Source organism: Oryx dammah, unplaced genomic scaffold (genome assembly GCF_014754425.2).
Source record: "Oryx dammah isolate SB20612 unplaced genomic scaffold, SCBI_Odam_1.1 HiC_scaffold_2, whole genome shotgun sequence".
Lineage (NCBI taxonomy): Eukaryota > Metazoa > Chordata > Mammalia > Artiodactyla > Bovidae > Oryx > Oryx dammah.
In genome coordinates this window covers 5881859-5903869 of record NW_024070186.1, presented here as the reverse complement: position 1 = coordinate 5903869, position 22011 = coordinate 5881859, and the positions used below count along the sequence as shown (strand labels likewise).

The 22011-nt window shown below is 42.7% G+C and overlaps 1 protein-coding gene across 1 annotated transcript in view; it reads left to right on the top strand.

The window, feature by feature from the left end:
- The first annotated feature begins 786 nt into the window (after positions 1-786).
- Positions 787-22011, top strand: part of PIK3R4 (phosphoinositide-3-kinase regulatory subunit 4) — a 52479-nt gene continuing 31254 nt past the window's right edge. The window contains exons 1-4 of the mRNA XM_040247152.1: positions 787-986; positions 3424-3645; positions 11177-11350; positions 20205-20352. Of these exons, the coding sequence (XP_040103086.1) occupies positions 815-986; positions 3424-3645; positions 11177-11350; positions 20205-20352 (716 nt within the window). The 5' untranslated portion in view covers positions 787-814. The remainder of the gene's footprint in view (positions 987-3423; positions 3646-11176; positions 11351-20204; positions 20353-22011) is intronic.

Here is a 22011-nt window from a genome sequence, read left to right as displayed (position 1 = left end):
GGCAGACAGCGTCACGCTGGTTCAGCAGGAACCCGAGGATCACCGTAAAGCAGGCCCTTAAGGGGTGATGCGCGTGGGTAGTGGTCCTCTGAGGTCGTCCTGACTCGGTTATGTATGAGGAAACTGAGACTCAGGTTGGCTGACCAGTCATCTGGTGAGTGTCAAGGTCAAGGTGTGAGCCAGGACCGGGGTGATCCTAAAGGTCAGCTTTTTAATTCAATGTGAAATGTGTTTCTCTGGTAGCCTGCTGTGTGTCTCTTACTCAGTATGATGCTGTTGAAAAGATAGGTCTTTGTGGAAGAATGAAGGTGTTTTTTTTTTGCCTCAAATGATTTGAATGCTGTATTTTGGTTATTTGGCATTTTTTCCAGTTTTATTGAGATGTCATTGACATAGCTCACTGTATAGTTTTAAGATATAGAGCATAATGGCTTGATTTACATATATTGTGAAGTGATTACTATAGTAAGTTTAGTTGGCACCCATCATCTTACAAAGATATAATACAAAGCAATGAAAATTTCTGTTTCCTTATAAGGAGAACTCTTAGGATTTACTCCAGAGCTTTCATATATGCCATACAGCAGTGTTAACTGTAGGTACCATGTTGTACATTTCTGTATTTTTAAAAGAAGTTTATGTTTCATGATTAAAACTGGTAGTTTGGGTATAGCTGTAGATTATCAGGTTAGTCACTAAAAGTCAGATTAGGTGAAGTGCTAACTTGGAAAGTCTTGCTTTTCTTCAGTTTTATGATGATTATTTATATGTATTAAGATTTAGGGAAGACAAGTTATAAGCATTATACAAATTTATGGTTATAATTATTATAAATTTTCTCCCTTTTATAGAAAACATAGCTCTGCTGGCAGAAACAGCTTTGAGATTCCTGGAATTAGTACAGTTGAAAAATCTCAACATGGAAAACGACCCAAATAGTGAAGAAATAGACGAAGTGACACATTCCAACGGAAATTACGACACAGGTAGGATGCTTTTCTCTTCCAGATTTTCTGTTATTTAGAATGGATTGCTGTTCTTTAGAATGTGAACTTGCAGCAAAGTCTCTCTTAGAGTTCTACTGTAAAATGGAAGAACACCAGATGCACAGAGGGAAGGAGTCCTTTGTTTGACTGTTCTCTTCTACTCTTTCTTATGCATTGTTATCTCGCCTGAAAATGACCAGCCTGTCACCACAGATTCTAAGCTCAGTAGTTTTTCAGCCAGAATTTGACTTGTGTCAACAGCAAAGCTAGCTGAATTATAAAATAATTATAGGATAAAAGGAAAAACATTGACAACACCATAGCTAAGGAATCTAAACCTTTCCTACGTAGGTGAGTATATTCTGAATAAACTGTTTATTTCATACTACCTATGATTCTTGTATCAAAACCCATACCTTTTATCATAAAAGAACACTGTAACGGTGAACTCTGTAAGGTCTATCCCTGGCTCAGGTTTCTCTACATCCATACGGCTTTTTAACAGGCTTCTAGTTAATGTTTATTGTATTGAATATTTGTACGTCAAATAATATACTAAGATGTTTTCTAAGATATTTCTAGTTCAGAAAAACTAGAGAAATCTACTTTTCAGATGGAGAAACAGTGGAAACAGTGGCAGACTTTATTTTTTTGGACTCCAAAATCACTGCAGATGGTGACTGCAGCCGTGAAATTAAAAGACACTTACTCCTTGGAAGGAAAGTTATGACCAACCTAGACAGCATATTAAAAAGCAGAGAGATTACTTGGTCAACGAAGGTCTATCTAGTCAAGGCTATGGTTTTTCCAGTAGTTGTGTACGGATGTGAGAGTTGGACTCTAAAGAAAGCTGAACACCAAAGAATTGATGCTTTTGAACTGTGGTGTTGGAGAAGACTCTTTGAGAGTCCCTTGGACTGCAAGGAGATTCAACCAGTCCGTGCTGGAGGAGATGAGCCCTGGGTGTTCTTTGGAAGGAATGAGGCTGAAGCCGAAACTCCAGTACTTTGGCCACCTCATGCGAAGAGTTGACTCATTGGCAAAGACTCTGATGCTGGGAGGGATTGGGGGCAGGAGGAAAAGGGGATGACAGACGATGAGATAGCTGGGTGGCATCACTGACTCGATGGACGTGAGTTTACGTGAACTCCAGGAGTTGGTGACGGACAGGGTGGCCTGGCACGCTGTGGTTCATTGGGTTGCAGAGAGTCGGACACGACTGAGCGTACTGACCTGAACTGCACTGAAGACAGCTGTGGTGTCTCATTTACTTGTTAAATGGATCATTTTATGCAACAAATATTTGGAATTGAAAACACCGGAAGAATTTTAAACTTATAAAAGAGTGTATCAGAAAGGAAATTCTTGGAATTCCTTGGAACATAATACTATTGTACATCCTATAAGCATGTAATTGAACGGTTTTGTTTGCTTGTTTGTTTTGTTTTTTTTACTATATTTATTTGGCTTCATTGGGCCTTAGTTGGGGCACTCGGAATTTTCACCGTGTCATTGGGATCTTTGATGGTGGCGCAGGGGCTTAGTTGCTCCAGGGCATGTAGGATCTTAGTTTCCCGACTAGGGTTCACACCCAAGTCCCCCTGCTTTGCAAGGTGAATTCTTAACCCCTGGACCACCAGGAAAGTCCTTGGATGGTTTAACTAATGAAGTTAGGCAATAAAACTTTGGGGGAGTTAATCTAAAGTTTTCCTTAACATGAATATAGAATTGTGTCTTTCAGAGCACCTTTTCCCTTGACAGTGGCTGTCCCAGAAGTGGGCTTTGCCTTCATTCGTTTAGTCAGGGGATAACGGGTAAACATCCGCTTTGCACCAGGCAATTTGTGTGCTTGCTGTGAGCATTTAGGGATGTGGTGGTAAGTGAGACAGAAAAGATCCCTGCTCTCCTGAGGCTGTTTTAGTAAGGGGAAGACAGCCAACTGAGGAAAGAAATGAGTGAAAATGAAGGGTGGATAGGAGATAGGGTCAGAGTAGGCGGTGGTGGCCAGAGCATGTGAAGTCTTGTCCGGACTTGCAGCGTGTTTTCTGGCTTTCTGAACTGTAATTAAGCAACACCTGCGCCATGAGATTACATCTTGACCACTCTGAAGCGGCTTCACGTCCTTAGGTCGATCTTATTGGACAGTGTCTCTCTGGTGCTTCCCGGTCGTTTTTTCCTCTGAGCCTCATAAATGGAGCTAGTAAAGAGTGAGGCAGTGGTCATGCTTGCAGCATCTGCTATTACGGTGTTTTTCAGTCCGTGTTTCATTTTCCCAGCTAGCCTTCAACGCATTGCTTAGTGGAAAAGCTTAGTGATTGCAGGCTTTCAGTGGCGGCTTCTGTAATCATCCTGTTTCCTCCAAGGAGTGAGAAAGACTGGCTCTGTATGTTTGGAGGGAAGAAAATTGATCACATTTTTCTTTGTTTTCTTTTTTTAGAGCTCCAAGCCTTACATGAAATGGTCCAGCAGAAAGTTGTCACTTTGCTGAGTGACCCTGAAAATATCGTGAAACAGACCTTAACGGAAAATGGGATAACACGGTTGTGTGTGTTCTTTGGACGCCAGGAAGCCAGTGACGTTTTGCTGTCCCACATGATCACTTTCCTGAATGATAAAAATGATCGGCATCTGCGTGGAGCTTTTTTTGATAGTATGGTCGGTGCGTTTCTGTTTCTTTTTACATTGATCTTTAAGATTGTTTTTACAATTATCTTCTCAAACAGATAATTTCCATGCAGTCTGAAAGGGGACAGTACTACCAAATTTCATTAATAAGGAAATGAATTCCTGGTATTTCTGTCTGTCTTCATGCTTTTGGGTGATGGGAGTATCTTAGGTGATGGGAGTATCTTAGCTGATCAAGAGATTGAGACGCACATACAAAGGGATTCTGTGTGGTCATTAAAAAGTGTGTTCTGAAAGAATATTTAATGACCTGGGACAGTACCATGAAGTATTCCTAAAGTGACTGAACTCAGTTGAGTATAGGTAATAATAACAAATGATATCTTTATTAAAAAGGCTGAATATACTAAGATGTGAACAGTGATGATTTCTGGGGCTGGGATTACAGGTGATTGGATCCTTCTTTTCATTTTTCCGTATTTGTCAAATTTTCTGTAGTAGACATGCATCACTTTTACAGTCAGAAAATAACAGTATAATTATGATCGAAGGTGAAGGTCAAGGTGAAGTTGCTCAGTCCTGTCCGACTCTTTGCGACCCCATGGACTGTAACCTGTGATTGAAAATCAGTCTGATTAAAAAGGAAGCTTACAGGCTTTGCTTTTTGTAAAACCAAAAATGTGTGAAAAATTAGTCGACTTTTTTCCCACTATTTTTTCAAAATGGTGCACTTCTTAATTTTCAGATTTATTCAAAGAAGAGAAATAATCTTGTGTTTTATCTACGTATGATTCCTGTTGTATTTAGATTCAGAATTAGAAAGAAATGAACTTATTTTGAGTAGATTAAGTCATGTTTTACACGAAGATTTAATATTTTTCATTTTGGAGTAATAACTGATCGTTTTCCACCTGCTTAAACTGACATTTTCAATTTTAGATTTGGTTATTTATGAAATATTATGTGCTAAAGCTATATTGTTACAATTACCCACTAACCCTTTATATATCATTTTACACATGATTGTAAAACTTGTCTATTAACTCAAAAAGCTTAAAACCTGTTCTGCACACTGGTAAGCTTTACAGGTATCCAGACTTTTTCATGTAGCAGAAGCTGTGGAGTTTATAGATTTTGATTTTCAGTAATCTGGGAAAGTAACTGATAAAAGGTTTGCTGTTGGATATTTTTCCTAAAAGATAAAAATAGGAAGGAAACTCATCTAGCAATAGTATTCCTGTTTCTGCAAATGTTACCGTATAACGTTGTAGAGAAAAGGATACTTCCTGCTTTTGAAAAGTCTTGAAATTACTGTTCTTGCTTCGTTCTACCTGGAGATTACTGTACCTCCTCTTTTCAGACCTTTCTAGTTTGTTTTTAACTTGTGCATTAGTGTATGGATTCATCTCAGTCTTCCGTCTTGGACTCCAGCTAACTCAGCTCCTAGACACAGTATCCTTTGCTTCTCACCTCCCTCTGTCTGTGTTGCTCCCTCCTTTTAAGTAATCTTGTTTTTATTTCTTTTCTTTGGAAAAGATAGTTCTTTTCCAAAGATGAAACTTCATCTACTGGTCAATTCATGTGGATTTTTTTTAAACAAGATTGACTGATTGATTGATTGATTGATTGATTTTTTGGCTTCTTATGTTTTGCACGGTCTTTGTTGTTGCACTTGAGCTTCTCGGCGAGCGAGGACTGCTCTTGTCGTGGATTGTGGGCCTCTCGTTGCCGTGGCTGCTTCTGTCGTGGAATGCAAGCTCCGGGCGCGTGGCTTCAGCAGTTGCAGTGCGCAGGCTCAGGAGTTGGGACTTGCAGGCTTTAGGGCGTGAGCTCAGTAGTTGTGGCGCACGGCTTGGTTGCTGCAGAGCATGCGGGATCTTCCCCTACCAGGGGTGGAACCTGTGTCCCTTGTACTTACTGCAAGGTGGAGTTTTAACCTCGACCACCAGGGAAACCCTCGTGTGTATTTTGAAACACGGCGTTTATGTTCTTTTTTCACTTTTAAAGTAATTTTCATTTATTTTTTGTGTATAAAAGTTAATACATACTTGTTATAGGAAAATTGGACTTCCAGATGGTACTAGTCGCAAAGAGGCTGCCTGCCAATGCAGGAGACGTAAGAGATGTGGGTTTGATCCCTGAGTCACGATCCCCTGGAGGAGGGCCTGGTAACCCACTTGAGTATTTGTGCCTGGAGAATCCCCATGGACAGAAGAGCCTGGCGGGCTACAATCCACAGGGTTGCAAAGAGTCTGACGTGACTTAGCACAGATGTAGAGAAATTGGAAGATCTAAACACCTTAAAGAAAACAACTTCCTTCCAGTTCTCCAGCCCATGTACAGCCTCCATTAATGTTTTGTTTGTTCCCTTCCTCTGGGTCATCCTTGCCTCCTCTTTCCACCCATCATCCCATTCTGCCATATATGCTGTGAGGCACTGTTATGTACTGGCTAAGAGCGGCACTGTTGTTTTATTTTTTAATTGAAGGGTAATTGCTTTACAGAATTTTGTTGTTTTCTGTTGAACATCAACATGAATCAGCCATAGGTATACATATGTCCCCTCCCTCTTGAACCTCACTCCCGTCTCTCTCCCCACCCACCCCTCTAGGTTGGTTGACACAGAGCCCCTGTTTGAGTTCCCTGCATCATACAGCGAATTCCCATTGGCTCTCTATCTACATATGGTAATGAAAGTTTCCATGTTATTCTCTCCATGCATCTCACCCTCTCCCCCCGCCCCCATAAATCTGTTCTCTATGTCTGTTTCTTCATTGCTGCCCTACAAATAAACTCATCGGTACTATTTTTCTAGATTCCATATATATGCGTTAGTAAATTACATTTATCTTTCTCTTTCTGACTGACTTCACTCTGTATAATAGGCTCTGGGTTGATCCACCGTACTAGAACTGACTCAATTGCATTCCTTTTTATGGCTGAGTAATATTCCGTTATCACACACACACACACACACACACACACACACACACACACACACGCACACACACACACACACACACACACACACACACCCGTTTTATCCATTCATCTGTCGATGGACATCTAGGTTGTTCTAGCCGTTGTAAATAGTGCTTCAGTGAACACTGGGGCACACGTGTCTCTTTTCCGTTGTGTTTCCTCAGGGTCTACACCAGGAGTGAGATCACTGCATCCTGTGGTGGTTTCATTCCTAGCTTTTTAAAGAAATCTCCATACCGTCTTCGGTGGTGGCTGTATCCATTGACGTTCCCACCGACAGTGCCAGAGCGTTCCCTTTTCTCCACACCCTCTGCAGCATTTATTGTTTGTAGACTTCTTGGTGATGGCCGTTCTGACCAGTGTGAGGTGATAGCTCATTGTAGTTTTGATTTGAATTTCTTTAATAATCACTTCATTGTGTCTGACTCTTTGTGACTCTAGGGACTGTAGCCCGCCAGACCCCTAAGTGTGTGGAATTCTCTAGGCAAGAATACTGGAGTGGGTTGCCATTCCCTCCTCCAGGGGATTTTCCAGTCCAGGGATCAAACCTGGGTCTCCCGCCTTGTAGGCAGATTCCTCACCATCTGAGCCCCCAGGGGCGATAATCAGTGATGCTGAGCGTCTGCTCGTGTGTTTGCTGGCCATCTGTACGGCTTCTTTGCAGAACTGTCTGTTTAGATCTTTTCCCACTTTGTGATTGGGTTGTTTGTTTTTCTGGTGTTGACTTGTATGAGCTCCTTATGTGTTTTGGAAGTTAATCCTTTGTCAGTTGTTTGATTTGCTGTTGTTTTCTCCCATTCTGAGCATTGTCTTTTCACCTTGCTCGTAGCTTCCTTTGCTGTGCAAAAGCTTTTAAGTTTCTTTAGGTCCCGCATGTTTGTTTTTGTTTTTGTTTCCATTACTCTAGGAGGTGGGTCATAGAAAGATCTTGCTTTGATCTGGTTGCTCTTGAACACTTGCATCAAGTGTTTCAGAGCAGCCACTCTGGACACCAGATTGCTAGGTTCAAGCTCTGGCTTTGTCACCTACTGATTGTGGTTCTAGGGGAAATCAGGTAATCTTCTGTGTGCCTCTGTTTCCCTGTCTATAAAATGAGGATGCTAATATTCACTAACCTGCTAGTTGTTTCAAAGATAAAATGAATTAACAGGTAATAATGCCTAGCACCTAAGTGCTCTGTATGTATTATATTACTTCTCAGTCTTGTTATTTTTTAAACCTTTATCTAGTAATGTGTGTATTCTGAACATTTTCTCATGTTATTAAAAATTCTTGAAAACCATAATTTGAGAAGTATAAATATTATAGTTTTACCCAAATTTAATGAACTGTTCTTTTGAATATTTAGATTGTTTTTACTTTGGTCAACCTATATTTTACACATCTGTTTCACTGAGTTGCTCAGTCTTGTCCGACTCTTTGCAACCCCATGGACGGCAGCACGCCAGGCCTCCCTGTCACATCACCAACTCCCGGAGTTCACACAAATTCATGTCCGTTGAGTCAGTGACATCATCCAACCACCTCACCCTCTGTCGTCCCCTTCTCTTCCCGCCTTCAATTATACATCTAACCATTTACATGAATATTTTCTTCTGATTATTTTCTCCGGTTGGGAGTCAGAAATTTTAATTACTGAGTTAAATAATATGAGTATATTTTTAGAACTTGACACATTTTGTAAGCTTTTCAAAGAGATAGTATCATTGTCTACGCTGGGGGGCATTGTTGAGTAGTACTGCACAGCCTTCCAGTGTGGAATAGGCTTCAGTCAGTCTTTGCTGGTAGCTTAAAGTGATGACTTGTTTTGACGTATGTTTATTTGCTTCTCACTGAAGGTGAAAAAAATTCCTCATGTTGATGACTTGTTGATATTTCTTTCTATGAATTTTTAATTTATTATTTTGGCCCCCATTTTTTGATGGTGTTAAGCTTTTCTGATAATCTTTTGAGCCTTTTATATCTACATTAAAAACAACATTTTATCACTTCTATGGCAAATAACCTTTTCTCAGGTAACTTGACTATTATTTTTTATGTTGTTTAAAATAATTTTAATGTTGTCAACTTATTTGACCTTCTCCTTCTTGTTTTTTTTTTTTTTTTTTACTTTTGCACTTAAATCTTTTTCCATTCCAAAATTAGGTTAATTATACGCTGGGTGCATGTCTTTTTTTTGTATTAAAGCTTTAGTTTTTTTTACATAGACGTAAGAATCCGGCCAGCAATAGAGGAGGCCTGGATTCAGACTCTGGGTTGGGAAGATCCCCTGGAGGAGGGCATGGCGACCCACTCTAGTATTCTTAGCTGGAGAATCCCATGGACAGAGGAGCCTGGCTGGCTGCAGTCCAAGGGGTTGCAGAGAGTCAGACACGACTGACTGACTAAGCACAGCATAGCATGAACAGCTTAATTAATCTTTATTGGGGGCTGTGGTATGAGGTCAAATCTAAATTTTTCTCAGGAATGTAACCAGTTTTCCCAACACTACTTACTAAACATTTCATTTATTTTCCATTTATTTGTGAAGCTTCTATTAACGTCTGTTGCGTGCATATATCGTTTAGGGTCCCTTCTCTAGGTATCTTATTCCATTGATTTTTTTTTTTCACTTCTCTACTCAATATTATACTCTTTATAGTTATATTTTAATTATTATATATTTATAAGCAACTTTAGTATCTGGTAGAATAAGCTCCCCAAATGTCAGTGTTTTCCAAAATATTTTGAGCTATTTTAGTTTGTTACACGTTTTAGTTTGTAAAGTTTCTAAATAGAATTCACTGGAACTTTACACAGTGTTTTTTCTTTTACTAGAGAAAAAAATTCTAAAATTCTTTCTCAAGTATAAGGGAAATATGCTTTTGCAAATTACTCAAACTATAAGAAGTGATGTATGAGAGGCAGTAATGAAAGGCAGTAGTTGCACTTTGCAGAGGCACTCACTCTGGTGTGTGGTTTTGGTTTGATGTCTTCAGGAGACTATTGCTGTCTTATATAGTATTTTCATATTGTTCTTTTTAGGGGTATCCGTTTTATACTTTACCTCTTGACTTTTTTCTGCGCCAGATGAAGAGTTAACTCACTCGTATCATAATCTGATCCCCCTTGTCCTCTCTGTTTTGAGGTGTTGATCACTGTGTGTGCAGTGGTTGTTTTTAGATTGTTGTTTTTGTAACTTTAAGTAATTCAGTTGTTCCTTAATTGGCCTTCTGATTTGGACTGCAAAGAATTTTGTGTTTCTCTCCTTCCTTCACTTCCTTCATTCCTTTTTGATCTTTTCCCTTCTTTCTGCTTCTTCTGTTGGTTGATAATTCAAGTAACAATTGCATTTTTATGGTTGGTAATATTTAAATTCTGTTCTGCAATCATAATGAAGTCTCTTCTGCTTGTATAGACTAATTCTGAAATTCAAAATAATTTACGTGAGTGTGTAAATTTTATTGAGTTTAGCACCAAGTAGTGGGCTGTGCTTATAATTGCTTCACCACAGTTCTGATGCCATGACTGTTATCACTTGATGAGAATGTCTGTAGCGTCAAGGTCAATGGATTCTTTTTTCTATCCTCTGCAAACAACTAAATACATAGTACATGGTAATTTATTTCATTTTTACACACTGACTTTCTTGAACAATTTTTTCTTTTTTCGTCCTGGAGTTTGAGTTTTTTTGTTTTCGTGTTAGAGAGAAAATATACCTCCTTCACTCTGTCTATAATATCTAGCTTCTTTCTTACTAGTTTTATCTATTGCTTGTAATCTCTTCCATTTCTCGTCATCTTAACATTTTTGAAGTTGATTGACTTTTAGTTTTAATTTGGGCTGATTGATTTCTAGGTCTTTACTAGGTTTTATCTTTTTCCCCCCTTGAATTCTTGCTTTGTATTTACCGTTTTGTGTTTCTACATTTTCCTCATTTTGTTGGCAAACATCCTCAAGAAACTTTCTTAGAATGTTTGCCTGGGAGGTAACCACGTATGTAGTTCTTACATGTCTCACAATGACTCATTTTTGTATCCTTATTTTATTGACAGTTTGGTTATACAGTTTCTTCCATGATCTTGAAGCTCTTGCCCTGTTGTGTTGTAGCCGGCATGGGTGCTGAAATGATCCTCGGATGCCAGTCTGACTCTGCTTCCTTTTGAGGGGATCTATATTTTCCCTTCTGTAAGCTTATAGGGTCTTTTTCCTCTTGGTGTCGCAGATATTCTTGATGATTGGCATTGGTGTGGTCTTTTTTATTTACTGTGCTGAGTATGAAACGGAGGGTCTCTCCATGGGTTATTGCTTAATATACTTGGCTTTTGATTCCTTTTATTCCCTGGTGGCTCAGTGGTAAAGAATCTGCCTGCAGTGCGGGAGACCCAGGTTCGATCCCTGGTCGGGAAGATCCCCTGGAGAAGGGAGTGGTAACCCACTCCAGTGTTCTTGCCTGGAGAATTCCACGGATAGGGGAGCCTGACAGGCTACAGTCCATGGGGTCACAAAGAGTTGAGGACACGACTGGGCAACTAACACGTTCACTGATAACATGTGTACTTTCAGGTATAAGAAAATCACGTATGGTTGCTTCTCTTTTTCAGGTGTCGCTGCCTATGTTGGCTGGCAGAGCTCCTCAATTCTCAAACCCCTGCTGCAACAAGGTCTTAGTGATGCTGAGGAATTTGTTATTGTGAAAGCTCTTAACGCCCTTCCCTGTATGTGTCAATTAGGGCTGCTGCAAAAACCCCATGTCTACGAGTTTGCCAGTGATATTGGTAAGTTTTTGCTTCTTAAAAGTAGGATGGGAAACTGAGGGAGTGGTGAGAGAGAGATGGGCTTCCCTGGTGGCTCACGTGGTAAAGAATCTGCCTGCAGTGCAGGAGACCTGAGTCCCATCACTGGGTTGGGAAGATCCCCTGGGAAACGGAATGACTGCAACTGATTGATAGCACTGTGAAATTTCTAGACAATCTAGAGTCAGATTTTCAGCTCTTTGGTCTCGTGTGTGTGTGTGTGTGCACAAGCGTGCACACCCTCATGCATGCTTATGCCTGCATGCGTGTTGTATGTGAGTGACACGCAGGCCACACACAGGAGCATTGGTTCTCCAGCCCAGGCTGGGAAGTACATCTTTGTTTTAATCTGTAGTTCAGTCTTGGTGATCCTTGAAAGATGGAGATTTGTTTTTTTAACACAAGGTAGATAAAGGCTTTCACTGCTCTGAAGAGGTAGCTTATGTTTTTGGACACTTGATTGTTAGAGACTGTGTGTGAGAGACTGACTGTGACTTCCGTCATTACACAGATCACCGGTTAAACACTTCAGTATTGCCAATTACTACTACTGTTGGTAATTTTATTAACCAATGAACGGATAATTCCTTGACCTTTATAATAGTTAACCTATGCTTATCAATTTAAAATTCAGAATAAGAACAAACAGATACATGTGACCCTTTGTAAAAGTAAAAATATTAGAAGCTTTTAGTTTTTGTATGACTTCATTTTAAGGAAGTAACCAGTGTGAGAGTGCAGATTGGCTTTGTACTGAGAAGACGTGAAGTCTTAGACAATTACCTTTTTGGACAAAATATTTTCTTACTGCTTAATGCTTTGCCAATAGAATTGATAAAAACTCAAAATTAGTTAGATTTGATTGATAAGTTTTTCTTGAGGTAATCCTTGGAGACAAAAAGACAAAGAAATTATTATTTTGATTATTTAAATTAGATGGTTAGATAGCAGAGGTATAAAATTTCTGGAAGTTTTTATGCATGAATATAGATTGTTAAAAGAAAATTGTGGAAATTTGAGTATATGTAGATTTCTTATTGTGCACTCTAATATCTATAATCATTCTTTTAGATTGTAATCCTAATTTGAATTTTTGATGATGATGTTAAAAAGAATTTAATAGTGAAGTTTTGAGTATTGGCCATGTAATGGTGATAAAAATCTCTGCTACATTGAAATGCTTTCTTGTGTGTTTTAATCTACAAAGTACTAAACCTTGAGGGAATCATCTGTCTTTTTTCCTCAGTTTTTAAAGAGCTAATAGCTTGGGAAGCAAACGTTATTAAAACGATAAAAGATGTTAGAATGTCTTTTGAGTTTCTTGTCCTATGTAGTATAAGGCAGATGTAGAAAGCACCCCTTTTCACGTAAGAATATTAAAGAGAAAGTGTATCATCCTAACAAATATCTTGCTGCCTGGAATATTTTCCTGTTCATTTCTCACATCGACGTTGTTCTTTTTCCTCCTGTGAAAGTGGCATTGTCTTTTAAAAAGGGTCAAAGTTTCCTTGCTTTTGACGTTGATATTTTTTATTCGAATGAAAATCCTCTGTATATAAATATGTACTTGTATATTATAATTTCACATCATGTATTCCTTCTGTTGCTTATTTGGAAATTATTTTTGATATTTTGATATTTTTGATATTTTGATATTTTTGATATTTTTAATATATAAGTAGCATTTTATTTATCTGCAAAATGGATGTCTGTCAATGTTTAAGCAAAAATTATCATACAAAATAGTTTTTTACCTCTCTTGTCAAAATCTCCAGATATTTATCCGAGTTGTGCTGTTTCTAGTCGGGGTCTTCAAGTATCTTAAGTTTAACGTCAAAGTAATTATCTTGAGGTATAGAATAAATTTGGAGCATTTTGGATGTGGCACTCCCTTGGAACTAGAAGTGAATGTGATGCTACCTATGGGGATGAAAACGAGCCTTGCTGAGAAAAATCAAGCAAATAATCATTTGTTGGCATTTTGAAGTGTTTGAAAGAAAAACGTGTTTAATAACTTAGAAACACCTACGTACTTAAAAAACAGACGATAAAGTGTGTGCGTCTCTCTGTTGTCCTGTCTTTATGTGTGGTTAGTCTGTTCTAGTGATTCTTAATGGGAATTGGGTTGGTGGTGGTGATGATCATAACTGATATGAATCAGTCTTCCCACTTTGAATTTATGAAAACTCACCTTTCCCTCTTGTCGTCGTCGTTCAGTCGCCAAGTCGTGTCCGAGTCTTTGCGACCCCGTGGACTGTAGCCCACCAGGCTCCTCTGTCCATGAGACTTCCCAGGCAAGAATATTGGAGCCGTTGGCGTCTGCTCCTCCAGGGATCCTCCCGACCCAGGGATCAGAGCTGCGTCTCCTTCCCTGGCAGGCGGGTTCTTCACTGCTGAGCCACCTGGGAAGCCTCCCTTTGCTTCCACCTGTCCCCAGAAAACTGGGAGTGTATTGGATGTTTTATGGAAAATCCTCTTGTTTCTGTTTTCCTGTATTTGGCATGTTTGAGGTTCTCTGTATCCGTTAGCCGCTTACCGACACAGTCATGCTGTGTGAAAACCACCCGTGAGATCTCAGGAAGTGCTTCAGTCAGGTTCTCCTCAGGCATCTAGGTGTGAGCTCTGTGGGCGGCTCTGCTTCAGGCCTTGCGTCTCCCGGCCTGTCTGTGGGGACTGGGATGCATCTGTCTCCCCCTGGGCCCACTTCGGAGGGGCAGCTCCTCCCCAGGTGGCGTCGTGGGCGGTGGCAGAAGCCTAGCCGTGCTGCGCATTTCGAGCCTCTGTCTGTTACACCTGCAGACGCCCCATTGGCCAGAGCAGGTGCTGTGACTGAGATGAGGGGCGGGCAGAGAGGGCCCCTTTGTGCAGGTGAGCGCCAGGTAAGGGTGTGACCGTGGAGCACAGGTAACACAGAGGACCGGGGCCACTGATGCCGCCTCGTCTTCTGCCTGACTTCTGCCAGGTCGTCTTTAGAGTTACTTTTTGGAGGTTTTTCAGTGTTCTTCCAGCCCTCATTTTCTCTGTTGTCAGAGGGAAGCTTCAGCCCTTCCGTCGTTGGCTGTCTCAGAAGCTGCAGGGTGTTAACGGAATAACCAAAATCACCTCCATGTGTAGAAGAATTGGAAACGGGAGAACTCTGGAGACGGATACCTTGAACAGTTTTTTTCTCTTGCCCTATTTAAGTAATATTAGCACAAAATAGTATTATTCTTTTTTTTTTTTTTTATCATTTCTTAAATTTATTTTTTATGGAACTGGCCCTGGTTTGTAAGATCATCCAGGTTTCATGTGTACAGCAGTGTATTTCTGCTTCTGTGCACACTGCAGTGTTCAGTTCAGTTCAGTCGCTCAGTCGTGTCCGACTCCTTGCGACCCCATGAATCGCGGCACGCCAGGCCTCCCTGTCCATCACCAAGTCCCAGAGTTCACTCAGACTGGCGTCCATCGAGTCGGTGATGCCCTCCAGCCATCTCATCCTCTGCCGTCCCCTTGTCCTCCTGCCCCCAATCCCTCCCAGCATCAGAGTTCCAGGTTGCATAGGAAATAAAGGTAAATGTTGTCAATAAAGCTATGATGAGCATAGAAAGTAAGTAAGTGAAGTGGCTCAGTCACGTCCGACTCTTTGCGACCCCATGGACTGTAGCCTACCAGGCTTCTCTGTCCATGGGATTCTCCAGGCAAGAACACTGGAGTGGGTTGCCATTTCCTTCTCCAGGGGATCTTCCCGACCCAGGGATCAAGCCCAGGTCTCCCGCATTGGAGGCAGATGCTTTAACCTCTGATCTACCAGGGAATCCCCAAATGAGCAGAGGGGTGCATATATCTTTTTGAATTAGTGTTTTATTGTTTGGATAAATCACTTACGTGTGGCACACCAAATAGCCAGAAATAGCTGGATCTTATGATAGTTCTGTTATTAACTTTTTGAGGAATCTCCACAGTGCTTTCCATAGTGACTCCTCCAATTTCCACTTCTACGGTGTAAAAAAGGTTTCCTTTTCTACACGTGCTTTCCAGCACTTGCTGTTTCTCATCTTTTTGATAACAGCCATTCTGACAGTGTGAGGAGATAGCTCATTGTGATTTTGATTTGCATTTCCCTTATAATCAATGATGGTGAAAATCTTGACATGTGTCTGCCAGCCAACTGTATGTCTCCTTTGGAGAAATTCAGCTCCTCTGCCCATTTATGATGCAGGGGGTTGTTTTTTGGCTGTTGAGTTGTCTGAGTTCTTTATATCTATTGGCATCAACCCCTCATCAGCTCCATGACTTGCAGATAGCTTCTCCCAAGCTATCTTGTTTTGTGCAGAAGCTTTTTAGTTTGGTGTCGCCCCATTTGTTTATTTTTGTTTCTCTTGTCTGAGGAGACAGATCTGAAGATTTTTGCCAAGACTTGCGTCAGAGAGCATGCTGTTTGTGGTTTCGTCGGTGGTTCCATTTTTCCAGCGCTATTTAAGAGACAGCCTTTCTCCACTGTGTGTCGTGTGCTCTTGTTCACAAGTGTGGGTTTCTTTGTCTCTGGGTGATGACCTGTCCTCTGGTGTAAGTGGGGGGTTAAAGTCCCCTGGCTCCTCTCTTGCTGTCCGCTCTTCCTCTAGGTCTGTTAATGATCGTCTTGTTTGTTGTGGTGCTCCTGAGTTGGGGGGCGGGGGTGTGTGTGTGTATATAAATCACTGTGACGTCTTGCTGATGAATGGTCCGGTTTGTCGTTACATGCTGTTCATCTTTGTCTTTTGTTGCCTTTTTTGGCTTGAAGCCTGTTTTACTTGATGTGAGTATGGCTGCGTTCCTCTGATTAGGCTGTCATTTGGAGCCTTCTGTCCCTTCTCTTTGAGCCTATGTTTGTCCTTAGATCCGAGGTAAGTGTCCTGGCGGCAGCATATATAGTTGGCTCTTATTTTTTCTTTTAACCTGTTATCTTGTATCGGGTTGTAGCCGATTAACAATGTTGTGATCCTTTCAGCTGAACAGCAAAGGCCTGAGCCGTCCATATACAGGCATCCATTCTCCCCTAAGCTCCCCTCCCGCCCAGGCTGCCGCATGACGTTGCAGAGTTGCATGTGCTGTGCGGTGGTTGGTCACCCGCTTCTGATATAGCAGTGTGCACAGATCCACCCCGGGCTCCTGTGCCTTCCACCATCCTTCCCCTGTGGCAACCACAGCTTCATTCTCTTAAGTCGGTGCGTCTCTTGCTGCTCTGCAGATCCGTTAATTTGAAACATTTGTTTTTCGGTTCCATGTATAAGGGATGTCATGGGCTTCCTTGGTGTCCCCTCCGGGAAAGAATCTGCCTGCAATGCGGGAGACCTGGCTTTGATCCCTGGGTGGAGAAGATCCTCTGGAGAAGGGAATGGCCACCCACTCCAGTATTCTTGCCTGGAGAATCCCACGGACAGAGGAGCCTGACAGGCTACAGTCCATGTGGTTACCGTGAGGTTTCTATAAAACATCTTATAGGCACATGTGTCTTTTTCAATTCTGGTTTCTTCAGGGTCTATGCCTCGGAGTGGGATTGCTGGTTTATATGGTGGTTTTATTCCTGATTTTTTAAAGGAATCTCCATACTGTCTTCCATAGTGGCTATATCAATTTACATTCCTGCCAACACTCCAAGAGGGTTCCCTTTTCTCCACACCCTCTGCAGTATTTATTGTTTGTAGACTTTTTGACGATGGCCATTCTGACCAGCGAGAGGTGATATCTTATTGTAGTTTTGATTTGTAGTTTCCTCTTCATCTATTTATATATATATATGACATATATCATGGGAAGGACTGATGTTGAAGCTGAAACTCCAGTACTTTGGCCACGTGATGCGAGGAGCTGACTCATTCATTTGAAAAGACTCTGATGCTGGGAAAGATTGAAGGCAGAAGGAGGGGGGAATGACAGAGGATGAGATGGTTGGATGGCATCACTGACTCGATGGACATGGGTTTGGGTAAACTCCGGGAGTTGGTGATGGACAGGGAGGCCTGGTGTGCTGCAGTCCATGGGGTCGCAAAGAGTCGGACACGACTGAGGGACTGGACTGAACTTCATTTGTTTAGACTTCTGTGTTTCTAAGTTTGTTCCTTCATTTGTGTAGTATTTGTCTGCCTTTTCATGATTATTTTTTAAACTTAACCGTGTTTGAGGTCTCCTTTTCCCAGGCTTCGAGGGTGAATTCTTTCTTCCTTTTGGTTTCTGCTCCCCTAAGGTTGACCCCGTGGTTGGTGTCAGCTTCATGTAGGGTGAGATTTGTGCCGAGCGTGTGTCTGTGTCTTTGTGTCTCCTCTGACGGGCACGGCCGGCTGAGGGGGTGATCCTGTCTGCTGACGATTGGGGTTGTGGTTCTGTTCTGTTCGTTGTTGAGATGAGGCATCCTGCACAGGATGCTGCTGGCGGGTAGGTGGTGCGGGCTCTCGTGTTCAGCTGGTTTCCTTCGTGTGGGTTCTCACTGTGTGATGCTCCCTAGGGTGAGTTCTCTGGGCGTCTAGGCTTAGAGTCGGTGCTCCCACTCCAGAGGCTCAGGGCTGGATCTCGCCAGTCCCAGCACACGGGGCTCCTCGTGTTCTTATTCTAGAGGCGTGGGCTGTAAAGGTTTCCGTTTCGGAGACACTGGGACCTCCTTGCAGCGATGACGGAGGTCAGTGTTTTTCTGGTGAATCGGGAGAAAGACTTCCTGTTTTCCTCCGGGGAAGCCTGCCCGCACCTCGCGCACCTCGGCGGGCTCCTCGCAGTCACAGAAGCTGAGCCCCACGCGGGGCTCCGGAAGACCTCAGAAGCTGCCTTCTGACCCTTTGGGTGGGATGGTCACTGAAGGGGGTGGTCCTTCTCGGGTGCTGGTGCCATTCTGCTTTCTCAGAAGCGTCCTTGCTCGCTGACAGTCATGAGCGCCAACTTTCTTTTTTGCATTTTCGTCTCTTTAGTTAAGTGTCCCTTCTGTTCATTCATTTCATTCCTGAAATTATTCACTGGACTGCCTCTGAGTTTTCCTGTGGCTCTTTGAGTTTCCTCATGACAGCTATCTGGAATTCTCTGTCAGATCCCTGTACTCAGTGGCTTTAGTTTCTGGAGAATTTTCATTTCCTTTTTGTGGCACAGTCTTCCTGCTGTTCTTCAAGGTGCTTGATGAGGGTGTTTCTCTTCCTGTGCCTTGGAAAGAGTGAAGGCTTCTTGACTCTGGTTCAGCAGGCTGGAAGTTAGTAGTCTTTCTCGGTTGTCCGTTAGGTGGCACTATAGCCTAACTTTTAAAGTTGATTGGTGCGTGCTGCCTCTGGTTATCTTGAGGAGCCTGAGGCTCCCACCCTCTGCTGCCTGGGTTAGAGGGGTCTCCCTGTAACCTCGTGGCCGCTCCCCGAGCCGCTGGTGGTGGTGGGCCTTGCGCTGCCGCTCTTGCTAGCGTCACTGCCCGGGCACCAGGGTAGTGGGTCCTTGGTCACGTGCAGGGTCTCCCGAGCCCCCGGCGCTGCTCTCACGGGACTAGGGGAGGGTGGGCAAGAGCTGGGGGCGCGGGCCCGCCTCTGTCGGGCCTCGTGTTGCAAGGTGTGCGGGCTTTGCTGCCGTGGCGGGAGGTGTGGGGGCTGGAGTTGTGGGCGCCTCAGCGACTGGGGCGACGGGGTCCTGGCCCACTGCCTTGCCGCCCGGTCACCGGAGGCTGTCGGTGCTGCTGCAGGGGAGGCCAGAGCCTCTGGGGCCGCGGCTCAGCTGCCGTGGGCGGAGGGCAGACTGCAGTCTCCACTGTGTATTCCCTGGGCCCACCTTCCCTGTTTGCTCCGGTCCCCCCACCTCTAGGCATCTAGGTAAGTGGAATTCTGCACCTAGTTGTGTTGGGCAGAGGCACCTTTGTTGAGTTTTCGGTGTTGTGCTGATTGTGAAGGGCAAGGACAAAGGGAGCGTCTCCCTCCACCACAGGATCGGCACTGTGGTGGCAGAAGTCTTAGTTCCCCGTTAGCCTGAATCTCCTATGACGTCAGTGCTCTTCCAATGATGATGTCTTCGTAGGCTCAGAACTAACCGGTGTTTGCTTTTTTGTTGTTGTTTTGCTTTTAGAAGTTTGAATTTTATTCTAACTCCAGTTAGTTTAGCTGTTTGAATTTGATCCTAAATCTTCAGTTAGTTGAAATCATTGACGTTAAGTGTCGTACAGAAACTAGTTGAAAGATGTGAAAAGATGCTCACTTAATTTTGTGGTTTAATCTTCCATCTTAACTCTTTAACAGTGGGCAGCATAGGTTTTCTGCCTTTCAGTCTCAATTCATATTGCCTTGTGAATGAATTCCTGAGTATTCGTATTTGATGCGATCAGATCTTTTTGCATGGAAATGAGTGTCAGTCAGGTGAGATCATTCCCTTAATCCAAGCCGCGCCTTGGAGGAGAAACGCCTTCGCCGTTCCTTGCCCTGTGTGGTGGCTGTGCGTCCCTGGACCTCCGTCAGGTGGATGATATGGGGTCACAGTCTGCCGTGTGCTGCTGGGACTCGAGTCTCTGTCCTGTGGTTTTTAAGTGAGTCTCGTGAGTGAGGATGTGTCCCCCATCGTCAGCCCTGACTGAAAACATAACAGTTTGAATCCCAAGGAAAGAGGGACCTGTTTTTGCCCCCTTACGGTGTTGTTCCTAGTTATGGGCGGGAATAGTATGACGTCAGAATGTTCGCCTGGCTCAGTTTATGTCCCAGGACAGTCGTAGGCAACCTGATAGTAACATTTGGTATCGTCCCTTTATCAGTAGTGTCGGGAGGGAAACATTTGTTGATCTTAATAGTGGGAAACTCTTTATGAAAATGGTACCTTGACAGTGTGGAACTCTTTATGAACATGGTTGAATCTATGCCTTTTTTCCCCCTCTTAGCCCCCTTTCTGTGTCATCCCCACCGACAGACACGCTGTGGTGCTGTGGGGTTTATCACCGTGGTAGCTCACCAACTAAGCACAGCTGATGTCTACTGCAAACTGATGCCTTACCTTGACCCATATATTACTCAACCAGTAATACAGGTGTGCATGTTCCAGCTTGGAATCCATCCTCCCTTCCAACCGTGCCCCTTGAAGAAAAAGGTTTGGAGAGTCCTATTTTTACTTAAACTTCTAAAGATTTAAATTGGACTACAGCCTTGTCCCATTTCTTTCAAGGTAGTTAATGTTAATGAACAAACGCTCTGGAAGGTGAGAGGAGTCCAGGGAGCTGGTATGCTGTCCAGCATGTTGAGTGTAACGCAGCGCTCAGTGGCTCACCCTTTCTCCTTTGGTGCAGTATCTGAAACATCTTCTGTTAAGGGAGGTGTAGCCGGAATATATATTGATGGACCTGCTTTTGTTGTAAGTGTATAGCTGATTTCAGCCCAAGTCCACGTTGATAATCAGTAGGAATCAGGCTTTTTCCAAAATTGGTTTTTAGAGCACTCACTGGTTCTGGTTTCTTTCTTTGTTCTTTTTTTTGTAATCTAAAGACAACTGACCCCTCTTGCTCCCCGCCCCTCCCCCGCCCCTTCCCAAGCACTGTCGCACTTGTTGATACACTTCGGGTCTTTGGTTTGTCCAAGGCAATTATTCATCCAGCTTGTCAGTGTATATACCCTTCATTGTGCTGGACAGCCAGCTATCAAAATATTGATAGATATTTAAATTGAATGGACTTTTGAGAGGTGATTCTAGTTGCTAAAGCATCCTAAAATACTCATTTTGCTTTTGCAAGTTCCTATTCCTCCCTAGCTTTTTCCTACTTTTATAAGCCCAGTGTGCTTTCCCGGTGGTTGGAGTCAGTGACCTTGGATGTCCTTTGCAAATACGTGGCTGTGACTCCCTTCAGTCTTTACTTCTCATAATAGATTAATCCAGTGTGGGGGCATCATCATTCTTTCTTTCCTAGAGTTTGTAAATTAAAATTTTCATCCTGAGAACAATCTAGATGTCTGTGAAAGATGGATAATATTGCTAAAAATATGACCTCCTTTTTTGAAGTTTATTAAGGCTTTCTTAGAAGCCAGGTCTAGAGATTCCTACTGCTTTGACTGCTGATTCTATTTTGAGCCATAGAAGTTTGGCTCTTTGGAGAAGGCAGTGGCAGCTCACTCCAGTAGTCTCGCCTGGAAAATCCCATGGACAGAGGAGCCTGGTAAGCCACAGTCCATGGGGTCACAAAGAGTCGGACACGACTGAGCGACTTCGCTTCACTCACTTCATACTTTCTCACTGGAGAAGGAAATGGCAACTCACTCCAGTATGCTTGCCTGGAGAATCCCGTGGACAGGGGAGCCTGGCGGGCCATGGTCCATGGGGTCGCAGAGAGTCAGACACGACTGAAGTGACTGAAGAAGCAAGCAAGTTTGGCTCTTAACCTATTAATGAAAGAAAGGAGGGTTTCTGGGATTGAAAAATGGCATTCATTTGTAATAACTTTTAGTTGTGTGTCACTGAAATAAACCTGATATTTACGTGGTTTGTTAGAAATCTGCACCATTCTCCTTGTTTCTCAGAAATTGTTATTAGTGTTACTGTTTGCTTTTATCATTGTTGTATATTTTGAAAGGCCAGGCTTAGGAGTTGAGAGACTGCTTATCTATATGCTTCACAGTTCTTACTTTTCTGCAGTTTGGATTAGACAAAAGATAACCTTTGTAGGCTGGTTTCTATCGGCCAACTCACCAGGTAGTTAAATC